Source organism: Rhinoraja longicauda, chromosome 20 (genome assembly GCF_053455715.1).
Source record: "Rhinoraja longicauda isolate Sanriku21f chromosome 20, sRhiLon1.1, whole genome shotgun sequence".
NCBI lineage: Eukaryota > Metazoa > Chordata > Chondrichthyes > Rajiformes > Arhynchobatidae > Rhinoraja > Rhinoraja longicauda.
The window spans coordinates 19,948,199-19,963,312 of NC_135972.1; the positions used below are offsets into that span (position 1 = coordinate 19,948,199).

Consider the following 15,114-nt stretch of genomic DNA (forward strand, 5'->3'; position numbering starts at 1 on the left):
AAGTCTAGGTAAAGGAGAGGACACATTCCTCCCCACCTTTCCAAATCAATTGTAGAACAGGAGCCTTCAATTGGGATGGAGGGCAGTCAACATAACTGCACCTTTAGAATCCCTCTCCCTCAAACCAGTCATGGGCTGTGCTAAACTTGTACAAAACACATTGTAGAAACAAAAGACTGCAGATGCTGTTTTATACCAACGATAGACAAACTACTGGAGTAACTCAGTGGGTCAGGCAGCATCTCTGGGTGCCCAGAGTCTGACCTGCTGAGCTACTCCAGCATTTTGTGCCAATCGTTTGTACAGAACACGGTTGAGGTTGGACTTTAACTGGAGTGGATTGCAGAATGCCTCCAGCATGCAGGCATTGTGGGCAAGAAATAAAGGTACAGCATTGTTTCAATATTTTAAACAGTTATCTTTTATGGAACATTCAGACGAAATCTCTAATGCAAACATTTAAATTGATACCAAAACTAAAGATCAAAAATATCTAATGGATAACTGTTGTAGTATATAACTGTATTAGTATCCAAGTCAGAAATGTTGTTCTAGAATTAATTGAGGTATTAAGTGCCCATTGCACTGTATGCGGCTTTAATGTTATCTTTGTACATCACTTGTCCTGACAACTTTGACAAACAGACCGTGGGAAAGAGAAACATATTTTAAATTTCCCAGGATAGTATTCGTACCAATATTAACAATGTGCAAAATGGCTATCTAATTCAGTCTCCGGTGATGCTATACCGCCAATACTTCGGTTCACCCAATGTTTTTTTAAGAACTCGCTGAACTTCAAGCTTCACGGGGCAAGTGTCAGTTTCACCCTCGCTTGCCAGTTAATCAGTCTCTCAAGATAGTCCAAAGAAATTTAGCAAATCGTAAACCTGCAATAGCTTCTTCTTGGAGACAGCAAGTCTGCGTGAAAGTCCGCCTACCATCTGGTTATACAAGGTAAATAAGAATTGGCAGGTCTTGTTCCAAGATCAGCTGATCTTTCACAACAGGAGCCTACAGGAGCAGCGGAGTCTGTTCACCCACAGGCTGTTGTTTGATGAAGAGTTGTTTAAAGGTAGCCAATGCATTCCACACCCGCTCCTTGATGGGTGGAACGTGGTGACTGGGGTCCAAGACGTTGGTTTTGCGGCGCTCCCGATCCCGTCTCCAGGTTTGGTATGGATGAGGTGGGAAGGCTAGTACATCCTTCTCACGAACAAACTGGAATATCACTCCACTTACCAGCAAGACCATCCACACCGATATCAAGATGAAGTCTGCATTGCACATAAAATAAAGGAGAAATGAAAATAAACATGATAGCATCTGTGATTATATAATACATAGATAACTATGCTGCAATGGTACTCTCACCTTAAACAGTGTTAAAGTTACACAGCATGGAAACAGGCCCTTCAGCCCAACACGTCCCTACCGACAAAGATGTCCCATCTAAGCTCTCCAATGGACAAGTTGACCGAAGGGCCAGTTTCCATGCTGTATGATACTATGGCTCTAACATCCAGGTTCAGGAATCGCTTCTTTCCAAAGACTACGAACACCATCTGAACTCCAAACCATAAACTGCTTGGTTGCACATGGGACTTTGGGCTTTTCACCACTGATTTTCTAGCACCAGAGACTGGCTTTTTAAAAAAAAATCTTTTGCTGACAAGAGGTCATGGCATCAGAGGACCAAGACACTGGCCAACAAAGTTGGCCTCGAAAGTTGGCGACTGGAACGGATGGAGTTCCAGAGCTCCGGCTGCAGGGAGCAAATTCAACCTGCCGATCGGCCACGGAAGTCCCGATGAGGTGGAGATCAGCCGCCTCACCCGGCCTGGGTGCCACACGTTTGGGATATTTCTTGGGAGGAGGGGGTGGGTGGGGGGGGGGGCTAGATTTGAAGTGTAATTTTGTATTAAAGGAGATGCTGAACCACCAGTTGCCGAGAAAAAAAGTGGTGGACCTACATCTTGGGATTTTATTTATTGAACTTTATGTTTGTTTATATATTATCTATTGAATTCAGTCACAAACCTGTTGTGCTGCAGCTCCAACTAATAATGTGACATGTAACATATGACAATAAACCACTCTTGACTTTGATGTAGTTGAGAAGATGATAAAGGGAATTCTGTAGACTTCCTCTTCATACCCATCTCAAAAATCACACGTTAGTCCCTCAAAGTTCAACCCAGGACTCCAGTGGATCTCACTCCAAGCTTACCATTCATCTGGAAGGGAACGTTTGAGTAGGCGACTTTGAAGTCATCATTCAGAACTCGTTTCAGGATGTTGATTGTGATGTAGGCAAGGCTGGTGAACACAAAGGTGTGGATTGCAAGGACCACTGCATAGGAGCCAATAATCCCACACGCCAATATATTCAACTAAAAACAGAACAGAGAATTGTGGGCATGAATACACTCACTCAGCTTAGTTTAGAGATACAGCATGTAAACAGGCCCTTCAGCCCACCAAGTACAAACCAACCATGGATCAACTGTTTACACTTGTTCTATGTTATTCTACTTTCCCATCCACACCTTATGCACTGAGAGACAACTTCTAGAAGTCAATTAACCTACAAAAAACTCACAAATCTTTGGGATGTGAGGAAACCAGAGCGCCCGGAAACGTATGCAGTCTTAGGGAGAACATGTAAACTCCACACAGACAGAACACAAGATTAGGATCAAACCCAGGTGTCTGGCGTTGTAAGGCAGCAGCTCTACCGCTGCCTCTTTGCATGCTATCCAGTCAAATTATACCATTCATGAGTGCAGCAGGTAGTGTAAAATATGCAAACGTTCCTGCAAACTCCAGACAGCAGCAGTGGTCGGGATCGAACCCGGGGCTTTGGAGGTGTGAGGCAGTGACTCAAACAACTGTGCCGACTCTTGCCAACTTTAGAACACAAATCTTTACATCAGATTTGCGAAAATATCACATTTGTTATTGTGCTGGTGGTAACCTCGTTATCCACATGAATGATCAGGCTCTTGAATCAGTCTGCACAACCCACATTCAACACTGAACCATTACAGGCTTTGTTTTAGCACTATCGTGGTCTAGTTTGACAAGGTTAGCTGATATTTTATTGTGCATATTTTGTTGAGATTCACAAAACTGCAGATGCTGGAATCTTGCAAAAATACAACTGCTGGCTGAGTTAACAGGTCAAGCAGCATCTTTGGAGAAAATAGACAGTCGACGTTTTGGATTGGGACCCTTCTTCAGCCTTTTGTGTTTAAAGAAGGCTCTTGACCTGAAATGTTGCCTCTCCATTCTCTCCACAGACCAATTGAGTCTCTCCAGCACTTTGTGTTTTGCTTATGGAAGAAATATCCAAGATGGAGCCCAACCCAGGTGACTCTCTGCAGCTGGTCCCAGAAGCGATGTGCAATCATTCATTGCAGTCGCTCCACTCTTTTCAACCTCTACTCCAACAGCAGCATTTCATACTCTAAACGTTACTTCCTTTATCCTGTATCTGTACACTATCAACCGCTTGTTCGTAATCATGTATAGTCTTTCCGCTGACTGGATAACACGCAACAAAAAAAGATCTTTCACTGTATCTCGGTACACGTGGCAATAATAAACCTAACTAAAACTTAACTAGAGTCCAGCATCTGCTAGTCCTTGTGTCTACTTCAGTCATTAGCTCTGTTGGACAATGAGTGCAACTCAAGAGTCCTGTTTTCACTTCATGGATTCTAACATTTCCCCCCCCCCCCCCGACAAAATCGACTTATTTTTGAACGATGGCCTAGAAGGCCCAAGCACAACACTCACAGCTCGCGGGCAGTTGAAGAAAAGGAGGGGAACAAGCAAAGCCAGACCCATAAACGTCACCCAGAAGACAGAATCATCCTGGAACACCTTGATGTTTCCTGAGATAGGCAGAAAAGGCAAACGCTCATCAGCATTAAACTTTGAATTCACAATCTAATCTTATAATGTTAGACTTTAAGCTTTAGAGATGCAGCGTGGAAACAAGCCCTTCGGCCCACTGAGTCCGTGCTAACCATCGATCCCCCTTACACTAGTTCTCTCCTGCACACTAGGGACAATTTACAGAAGCCAATTAACCTACAAACCTGCATGTCTTTGGAGTGTGGGAGGAAACCGGAGAAAATCCCACGCAGTCACGGGGAGAAGGCACAAACTCTGTAGACAGAACCCCTAGTCAGGGTTGAACCCAGGTCTCTGGCGCTGTGAGGCAGCAACTCTACCGCTGCGCCAATGTGCCGCCCATGTTGTCACGGTAATAAAATTAGAGGAAAGCGCAAGGGATTTCACCACTCAAAGATTCAAAGTTTGTATACTCTGCAATAACTCACCCACGGGTGTGAAGTTGACCAGGGAGGAGAGCAGGAATCCAAGCACCAACCCGACCAGCAGCATGGACAAGGGCACCAATCCAAAGCGCCACCAGATAACGACCATCAATCCTCCCCCAACGTAACCCAAGGCACCCGTCAGACTCAGAACCACTGGGTGAAACAAGAAGACCATGTTCAGGAAGGCCATGCCATTCAGGAAGGCCATGCCATTCAGGAAGGCCATGCCATTCAGGAAGGCCATGCCATTCAGGAAGGCCATGCCAAAAGTGTGGCTCAATTGACACAAACAAAAGAGGTTTAACTTGGACCACCATAGCATTGTGGTCATAACTTAAAATAAAAAAAAGAGAGACAGTGCTGGAGTAACCTAGCATCTCTGGAGAATAAGGATAGGTGACATTTCTGCCAGGCTTTATCCTGCCCTTCCTCTCTTCCAGCTTTCTTTCCCCCCTACAACACAATCTGAAGGATTCCGACCCAAACCATCATATTGTCTAGAGATGCTGCCTGAGTCACTGAGTCACTCCAGCACTTTGTGTTCTTTAGGTTTATTATTGTCACATGCGCCAAGGTACAGTGAAAAGCTTTGTTCTGCATGCTATCCAAATAGATCAGATAATACTATACATAAATGCATTCAAGTCAAACTCAGGTACAAAAGGGTAGAGCCAAGGGGAAAGATACAGAGTGTGGAATATAGTTCTCGGCATTGTAGTGCATTATGCTTTACTTTAACTCGAGATATTAGTCCAGTACTGTACTTTCATATTTTTGCACTACTTCAGAACACACTACAATCTTGAAATAGATTGCTGTTTCGTACTCTTATTTTTTGCTGATCTATCATTACAGTTTACTCTGGGCTTCAGGTGAACAAGGAATTTCATTGCATCCCAGTTTATGTGGCTGATCTGAGATCACAATACAGACCCGAGGAAGATGAAGTGGACTCAGAAAAGCAATTCCATAGGTGCATCAGTCTTCGAAGGAGGCAGGGCACAGTTAAAACAATTAAGCTAGTGGATGAATTATGCTTTCTATTCGATGTTTAAGAAAACTCAAACCTTTAGGTGCACCGAGGCCACTCCTTAGAGCAAGGCCTCCATTTCTGGTCTCTCTCTAACCCCCCACCCCCCCTCCCCAAACCCTTGCGTTAGCATGGTTGGTCTCAAAACCATTCAGCATGGAAACAAGCCCTTCAGCCCGCCAAAGGTTTGGATAAGTGAATGTGGAGAGGATGTTTCCACTTGTGGGAGAGTCGAGGACCAGAGGGCACAACCTCAGAATAAAAGGACGTACCTTTAGAAAGGAAATTAGGAGGGATTTCTTTAGAGGGTGGTGACTCTGTGAAATCCATTGCTGCAGACAACTTATGGAGGCTGCCAATGGATATTTTAAATACGGATATTGACAGATTCCTGATTAGTACGGGTGTCAGGGGTTATGGGGAGAAGGCAGGAGAATTGGGCTGAGAGGGAAAGATACATCAGCCTGATTCTGCTCCAATAACCTATGAACATGAACTTTGTCCATGCTGATCATTTGCCTGCATTTGGCCCATATCCCTCTAAACCCTTCCTATCAATGCACATGTCCAAATGTTTTTCAAAAGTCCCAATTGTGTCTACTTCTCTAGTTTCCTCTGACAACTTATTCCAGATAGTAAAAAAAGTTGCCCCCGAGGTCCCTCCTAAATCTCCCCCCCCCCCCCCCCCCTCACCTGTACATTTGAGAGTCTGGATCCAGAGGGATTTCTGGGAGTAATGAATCTTTAGGGCCTGTTCCCACTCTGTATCTCTAAAGACCAGCACTGAACTCCTCAGTTCAAGACCCATTAATGGAGACAGTGCAGCGAGTGGTTTTCATTTCGCATTCACTAGATTCAGGCGGTCTGCACTGGTCGTTCACTGACTTACCGTTGTAACCCAGGGAAGATATCCGCATGATCAGAACGAAGGAGAGAAACGCCAGGATTATAAATCCAAAGAAGAAGAAACCTGCAACACAACATATTCTAGTAATACACTTGTTTAGTTTAGAGATACAGTGCGCAAACAGACCTTTCGGCCAACAGAGTGCTTGCCAACCAGCGATCCCCCACACTGACACTATACTACTCACACTAGGGACAATTTACAATTTCACCATGCCAATTAGCCTACAAACTTGTACGTTTTTGGAGTGTGGGAGGAAACCAGAGCCCCCGGAGAAAACCCACGCAGGTCGCGGGGAGTACGTTCTATCTCCGTACAGACAGCACCCATAGTCAGGATCGAACCCGGGCCTCTAAAGATGGAAGGCAGCAACTCGACCGCTGCACACCAAAGTGCTGTGTGCGCAAGACAATAACAGTGGAGAACTTTGTCCTGCCTCTCTTCTCTTGCTCTACCAATAATGCACTGTCCTGTGCCTCCTCTCCTCCAGCTTTCATCTTCCCCCATCTTCACAAACAGTCTGAAGAAGAGTCCCCACACAAAAGGCTCCCTACTGACATTTTCCAGAGATGCTGTCTGACCCGCTGAGTAACTGCAGCACCTTGTGTACACCAGCATCTGCAGTTCCTTGTTTCAACGACAGCAGAGCAATTTGGTACTTAAAATACCATGTTTCGCTCGTATCCTCTGCACCTTTCCCATCGTATCTAGAAAAGATGTTGCCAGGACTCAAGGGAGAGGTTGGGCAGGCTCGGACCTTATTCTTTGTAGCACAGGAGGATGAGGGGTGATCTTATAGAGGAGTACAAAATCACAAGGGGAATAGATAGGGTGAATGCACAGAGTCTTTTGCGTAGAGTAGGGGAATCAAGAACCAGGGTAAATAGGTTTAAGGTGCGGGGGGAGGGGGGGTAAAGATTTAATAGGAAGAATGTGGGCAAGATCCCTGGAGCAGCACAAGAGGGAAGCCTACTCTGGACCCAACACAAACTCACCTGTTTTCAGGTATTGGTGCCCAAAGTAGCAAATGAACAATCCATAGATTCCGACAAGTACAAAAAATATCCTTGTTGAACTGCTTCCTAGAAAGAAAAAATATCCATGGGTGAATATCCAAATGCAATAGATCCAATTACTCAGCGGCAGCTTTGGAGTGTGTGGACAGGGCAAGCCCGTCTCCAAGGTACCTGGGTCTGTTCACAGTGTCAGAGGCATTCTCTTCATCTACTTCCCCAACTCCCAGCCCACTGTAGTCTGCTGGCCATCACCAGCCTAACCATCTATGGTCGCCGGACACGGAGCAAAGCTTTGCAGTGAGATGGGCAAAATGGTCAATCTTTTTGTCTCTCACCATCTGACTTTTCATCTCTGGCTTTTGTCCAACCATCTGCCTAACAAAGCCCCCCCCCCCCCTTCAGGAATAGGTGAAGTTTCCCAAAATGTCACCTGCTCCTTCTCTCCAGAGATGCTGCCTGACACGTTGAGTTATTCCAGCTTTTGTGTGTTTAGGAAAGTGCTAGTGTACCGGGTGATCACTGACCTGCACGGTCTCGGTGGGCCAAAGGGCCTGTTTCCGCGCTGTATCTCTCAAGTGTAAAATAAAATCGATCCTATTTTTGGGCTGATACGTACTCAGAGTGTAGCAGTTGTCCAGTTTGGCGGTGAAGCTGCACCCGTACATGTGAACAGGGGTGTAGGACGCTGATGTCTTCATCTCTGGATCCTTGACAATAACGTTGTAAATCACCCCTTGCCCGCGAATGGAAGTCACCCTGATGCTGGTCTCATCTCGGGCAGCCAGCTGGAACAGCTGGAATGGAAGGGAAGTGGTTTAGTGACAGGGGCAGGCGGATAGGAACAGAACTTGAGTCACAGTCATCCAGTGTGGAAACAGGCCCAGCAGCCCAACTTTCCCACACTGTCCAACATGGCCCATCTACACTAGTCCCACCTGCCCGCGCTTGGCCCATATCCCTCTAAACCTATCCTATCCATGTAGCTGTCTAAATGTTTCTTAAACGTTGCGATAGTACCTTCCTCAACTAGCTCCACCTGCATCTCCTTCCATACACCCACCACCCTTTATGTAAAAAAGTTACCCGCCAGATTCTTAATACATCTTTCCTCTCTCACCTTAATCCTATGTCCTCTGGTTCTCGATTTCCCCAACTCTGGGCAAGAAACTCTGTGCGTTTACCCGATCTATTCCTCTCACTATTTTGTACACCTCCAAAACATCACCGCTCATCCTCCTGCACAGCAAGGACTGAAGCCCTAGCTTGCTCAACTTCTCCCTCTAGCTCTGGTTGTCAAGTCCTGGCGACACCATGCATTTGATAATAAACAAAAAACCAAATCATAACTGTAACATATTAATGCAGGCGTTATAGTGTTCCGGAGAGCTTGGTAATTTTCCAAATAGAAATCCAAAGTCTGGCCGTTCCATTATTCGTTCCACCAAAATGTGTTTAGAATTTTCTTGGAGTTCAAGCTGTGGGCCATCTACCCAATCATTAAAACAGTGTTGGACCGCCTTGTTATCCATGACACCAAACAGATGGTGGGTGAATTCCATTTGGCCATCAGGGCGAGGGACGACAAACACACACCAGACCTTGACTCCGTTGGCTTCCACCTGATGAACCTCAGCCATCTTCTGAAGAGAAGCGAAGAGGACCGTCTCCGACAGGTCGCCCTCGGGAAGAAAATACTGGTGGATGTTGTACTGGAGGCGCCAGCGGGGTGCTTGACTAGTGGCCTCGCATGGAGGTGGAGCCGCTCCCCTGCAACACAGCAAAACGCTCAGTTCATCAGTTCTGCTCCACTCCAAGAACATCCATTTGGCGAGGCTGCACTTGGAGTGTTGTGTTCACTTTTGGCCATCCTGCTACGAGAAGGATGTAGGCCAAAAACAGTCAGATGGGACCAGCTACAGTTGTACAAGACGTTGGTGAGGCCACACTTGGAGCATAGTGTTCAGTTATCCTTGCCTATGCCAACCAAGTTGGGATACTTGGCAATCCCATTGGCCTGCCTTTCCCTTGAAACCCTTCACATCCACATATCTACCCAAATCTCTTAAACATCGCAGCTGTACGCGGATACCATTTGCTCTGGCAGCTTATTCCAGATACACACTACTATCTAGCGAGAAAGGTTCCCCCGAGGTCCCTCTTAAATCTCTCCCCTCACGTTAGCGCCCTCTAGTTTTAGAATCCACCAACCTGGGAATAAGACAATGAGCGTTCACTTTATCCATGTCCCCCATGATCTTGTACACCTCAGTAAGGTCACCCTTCAGCCTCCTACACTCCAAAGAAAAAAGTCCCAGCTATTCCAACCTCTCCCTGTAACTCAAACCCCCGTAACAATCTGGTGAATCTCTTCTGCACCTTTTCCAGCATGATGACATGCTTCCTGTAGATGGATGACCTGAACTGAGCACACTGCTCCAAGTGTGGTCTCACCAACAACTTGCGCAGCTACGTCATGATGCCCCAGTTGAGAGCAGATGGCAAACCGCGGGTAGCCTTGGCTGGCTGCTTGCTTGACTTAGGCTTCAGAGGACAGCTCTGTTGTTTGAACGGTGGGGCAGGACAGATGGGCAGCACTGGTCTTCATTCAGACAGAGGTTGCAATCCAGGAGACCAAAAAAAGTACTGCAACCATCAGTGTGTAAAGGAATGAGTTAATAATTACAATCAATCAAACTCAAGTACAATAGGTAGAGCAAAGGGGAATATATTATTGTAAACATTGTAGTCTTCAAAACCAAAGTACTTGGTGATTTACTTTTAGCTTAGAGATACAGTGCAGAAACAGACCCTTCAGCAGATCCCCATACTTTAGCACTATCCTACACCCCAGGAACAATTTATAATTTGTACCAAAGCCAATTAACCTGCAAGTCTTTGGAATGTTGGAGGAAACAGGAGCACCCATCCGAAGAATACCCACATGGTCACAGGGCGAACATACAAACTCTGCACAGACAGCACCCATAGTCAGGATCGAACCTGGGTATCTGGTGCAGCAAGGCAGCAACTCTACCGCTGCACCACTGTGTCACCCCATGCATGAGGGCGGATTTCAAGACATCTCTGGTGTTTGTGTCTGTGCCAAATCTTTCAACCATCTTCAGCACCGCTGGCAGTGTGGCACTCCCTCTGGGAATCGCCTAGGGCAGCTTTATACAGTGGGTGATTAGTCCACAGCTTCAGACTCAGTGAATGATCTTGCCACTAACCTCATGCAAGAATGGGCAGTTTGGGGCAAGAATTACAGAGATAAGGGACAGGACAGATACATGGATAGGAAGGGTTTAGGAGGGATATACAAGCCAAATGGGAGAGCATAGATGGGGCATCTCGGTCAGCACGGACGAGCTTGGCTGAGGGGGCCGTTTCCATGCTGTCTGACTGACAGGCTTCCAGACGAGCCGCGGCTGTGGACTGGGAACGCGGCCGGAGGCCTTTATCGAGGCGCCGCGGTCTCAATGCCTCCCGGGTGGCCGCGTAGAAGCCCGGGTCAGGGCCCAGCCAGGGCCTCGCGGGTCGTAGTCCGGGTCGGCGGAGTGGCAGACGGAACCCGGTAGGCACCACGGTGGCATGAAGGGGGCGTCAACAGTGGTGAGGCCTCGGCGGCGGTGAAGCCTCGCAGGTCGACCCACGGTCAATGAGAGCATGGAGGACTGCCATGAAAGGGGAGAGGGAGAACAATGGAGGACCCGGCGTGGGATCTGCCGTGAGGGAGAGGTAACAATGGACAATGGGGGGGAGGGGGGAACGAAGGACAATGGAGGACCCGGCGTGGGATCTGCCGTGAGGGAGAGGTAACAATGGACAATGGGGGGGGGGGGGGGGAATGAAGGACAATGGGGACCCGGAATGGGGAACCACTGGAGGAGGGGGGGGGGGGGGGGGGGCGGAGAACAAAAAGGGGAGCCGACATGCTTTGTGACTTTGTCAGCGCCCTAGGTGGCTGCTATTTTTATAAATTGTGTATGCAAGCAAAGAATTTCACTGTGCCTAATCACATGTGACAATAAAGTATTCCCGACTCTAAACGGGACCAGCCCACATCTGTCATTGTACAGTCTGAAGGACAGGAGAGATGACATTCTTCAGAGATGAATCATTAAAGAACATCTTCCCACCCACCCTTCACAATAAAACTCACAACATCTGCCGTCACCTATAGCCTCAGCTTCATTGTCCAAGGATTAGTGGAGGGGCGTTTCCCACCCCACTCCCACCCCACTCTCCGTTCACTTCCTGAGCTCAAGGCTGTCAATGTCAGCTATTCGAACAAAGCACAAAGTGCTGGAGGAACTCAGCGGGTCAGGAAGCATCAGTGGAGGGAATGGACAGACGATGTTTCAGTTCAGGAGACCGTTCTTCAGTCTCCCCATTCCCTCCACAGATACTGCCTGATTCGCTGTTCCTCCAGCACTTTGTTTTGCTCCAGTATCCAGCATCTGCAGTTCCTCATCTCCTCTTTTGTAACTCCTGCTCACTTTCAGTCAGACTCACCGTCCATTCCTCACCTCCATTACTGAAGGCTTTGTGTCACTAACACATGGAGAGCTTGGGATGCTACACAAATGCAAGATCCCTTTTGCAAAACAGCATAGATGATATTCTATCAGTGAGGGGCAAATTCACCACCTGAAAAGTGATAAAGATCTTTCTTCAATCCTTTCGTCTCTCATCATCTGTCTTTTCATCTCTGGACTTTGCGCAACCATCTGCCTATCAAAGCCCCCCCTCACCTGTATCCACCTATTACCTAATGAAATAAAGGAACTGCAGATGCTGGTTTATACCAAAGATAGACACAACGTGCTGGAGTAACTCAGTGAGTCAGGCAACATCGCTCAAGAAAAGGGATAGGTGATGTTTCAGGTCCAGACCTTTCTTCAGTCTGAAGAAGGGTCAGACCTGAATCATCACCTATCCATTTTCTCCAGAGATGCTGCCTTTACTCACTGTTACTCCAGAATTTTGTGTCTATCCACCTATTACCTGAAGGCTTTGTGCTGCCCCTCTTCTCTTCCCGCTTGCTTTCTCCCCCGACAAACAGCCTGAAGGGTCCTGACCCAAAACATCACCTGTCTATGTTCTCCCAAAATGTTGCCTGACCCGCCAAGTTACTCCAGCATTTCGTATCATTTTTGTTAACCTGGAAAGTGACCATACCTTGTGTAGCCAACATTCGCTGGAGCAAAACTGATTGTGGCTTCATACATGTTGTACTCCAAGTGTAGGTTTGGATCAATTGTCAAGTTGGACCCCAGGCTGCATCCACCAGGTACAGGATCTGCCAAAGGATTGAAAGATGTTAGTGAGTCTTGCCTTCCACACAGCAGTAACCAAACACCATACGCCACAGGAGCAAAGATGTTCTTGGCAAACTATTTGATTTGTTGTTAAACACTACACAGCAGGACGTTACTTTTTATGCAGGAACATTTTCCTTGCAGCACGGTGGCGCAGCGGTAGGGCCGCTGCCTTACAGCGCCAGAGATCCAGGTGCGATCCTGACTACGGGTGCGGTCTGTACGGAGTTTGCCCCTGTGACCGCGTGGGTTTTCTCCGGGTGCTCCGGTGTCCCCCCACATTCCAAAGATGTGCAGGTTTGTATGTTAATTGGCTTCAGTAAAAAAAAAAAAATTGTCCATAGTGTGTAGGATGTATATATATGATATGATATCATATCATATATATACAGCGCGGAAACAGGCCTTTTCGGCCCACCAAGTCGGCGCCGTCCAGTGATCCCCGCACATTAACACTATCCTACACACACTAGGGACAATTTTTTACATTTACCCAGTCAAATTAACCTACATACCCGTACGTCTTTGGAGTGTGGGAGGAAACCGAAGATCTCGGAGAAAACCCACGCAGGTCACGGGGAGAACGTACAAACTCCTTACAGTGTAGCACCCGTAGTCAGGATCGAACCTGAGTCTCCGGCGCTGCATTCGCTGTAAAGCAGCAACTCTACCGCTGCGCCACCGTGCCGCCCTTAATAGGATAGTGCTAGCGTAGAGGATGATTGCTGGTCGATGTGAACTTGGTGGGCCGAAGGGCTTGTTTCCACATTGTATCCCTAAAGTCTGAAATAAAGTCACAGGAGGCTGAAGAGTGATCTTATTGAGGTGTACAAAATCATGAGGGGCATGGATAACGTGAACACTCAGCCATGATGGAATGGCAGAATAGGCTCGATTGGCCATTACTGAATGGCCTGATTCTGCTCCTGCGTCTTATGGTGTTGATTCGGTCTCTGCTTTAAGTGCTTTGTTTGGAGTCTAAATGCATGGAGATTGTTGATCAAGGCTCCATTTCAAGCAGTCCACAAGACCATAGCCCCACGTTTAAAAACGGGTGCAAACTCATGATCCCAACTACAAACCAGAAGCCAATTTATTTTCTGGTTCCAGGGCATTGGTGAGACCACACCTGGAGTATTGCGTACAGTTTTGGTCTCCTAATCTGAGGAAAGACATTCTTGCCATAGAGGGAGTACAGAGAAGGTTCACCAGATTGATTCCTGGGATGGCAGGACTTTCATATGAAGAAAGACTGGATAGACTCGGCTTGTACTTGTTGGAATTTAGAAGATTGAGGGGGGATCTTATAGAAACTTACAAAATTCTTAAGGGGTTGGACAGGCTAGATGCAGGAAGATTGTTCCCGATGTTGGGGAAGTCCAGAACAAGGGGTCACAGTTTAAGGATACGGGGGAAGTCTTTTAGGACCGAGATGAGAACGTTTTTTTTCACACAGAGTGGTGAATCTGTGGAATTCTCTGCCACAGAGGGTAGTTGAGGCCAGTTCATTGGCTATATTTAAGAGGGAGTTAGATGTGGCCCTTGTGGCTAAAGAGATCAGGGGGTATGGAGAGAAGACAGGTACAGGATACCGAGTTGGATGATCAGCCATGATCATATTGAATGGCAGGCTCGAAGGGCCGGATGGCCTACTCCTGCACCTATTTTCTATGTTTCTAGAGCAATATTCTAGTGTGCAATGAGATACACAATGTTGGGTGACCTGGCAAAAATATTTAACTTTAAAAACAAAGTCACAAACTTGATAGAAGGTAAAGCGTGCCAACCTTGTGAAGTGTAGGGGAGAATGATGGACATTGCAGTGACATTTTGGGCCTGGGTCTGGAGGAGCCACGTGAACATACTTTCTCTTGGTTTTAGGCTGAGCAGCAAGCTTGGGTCAGGACCCAATGATGAAGATACGTTTGCAGGAATCTGGAATAAGAGGAAAGGATTAGACAGTGAAATGGGATATTCAGATGAAGGATCTGGACCCAAAACATTGTGTCCATTTTCCCCCCCTCCCCCCAACTCCACCCCACCCCCCCAAATGCTGCCTGACCCACCAAGTTCCTCCTTTTTGCCTGAGTGAAATGGGACTGTTGGCGTGTGAAAATTAAGTCAACATCATATTAGTGTCCGAGAGAGTTGGCTGCTCTAACCAGGCTGCTTCACATTTCTCACAGCACTCAGAACTGTAGAGCACGGTAACAGGCCCAAAATGCTGGAGTAACTCAGCAGGTCAGGCAACATCTCTAGAGAAAAGGAATAGGTGACGTTTCGGGTCAAACCCCTTCTTTCGACCCAGAACGTCACCTATTCCTTTTCCCCAGAGATGCCTGACCCACTGAGCTACTCCAGCATCTTGTGTCTATCTTTGGTGTAAACCAGCATCTACAGTTCCTTCCTAAACAGAAACAGGCCCTTCGGCCCAGCTCGCCTATGCCGACTACGATTCCCATCTGTATGAATGCTATTTGTCAACATTGGG

The 15,114-nt window shown here is 47.1% G+C and overlaps 1 protein-coding gene across 1 annotated transcript in view; it reads right to left on the minus strand.

The window, feature by feature from the left end:
• Positions 1–363: 363 nt before the first annotated feature.
• tm7sf3 (transmembrane 7 superfamily member 3) overlaps positions 364–15,114 on the minus strand; it is a 30,158-nt gene continuing 15,407 nt past the window's right edge. The window contains exons 3-12 of the mRNA XM_078416573.1: positions 14,411–14,558; positions 12,484–12,604; positions 8,901–9,069; positions 7,919–8,096; positions 7,282–7,368; positions 6,269–6,349; positions 4,350–4,502; positions 3,802–3,899; positions 2,231–2,393; positions 364–1,277 (exon numbers count right to left, since the gene is read on the minus strand). Coding sequence (XP_078272699.1) covers positions 1,015–1,277; positions 2,231–2,393; positions 3,802–3,899; positions 4,350–4,502; positions 6,269–6,349; positions 7,282–7,368; positions 7,919–8,096; positions 8,901–9,069; positions 12,484–12,604; positions 14,411–14,558 — 1,461 coding nt within the window. The 3' untranslated portion in view covers positions 364–1,014. The remainder of the gene's footprint in view (positions 1,278–2,230; positions 2,394–3,801; positions 3,900–4,349; positions 4,503–6,268; positions 6,350–7,281; positions 7,369–7,918; positions 8,097–8,900; positions 9,070–12,483; positions 12,605–14,410; positions 14,559–15,114) is intronic.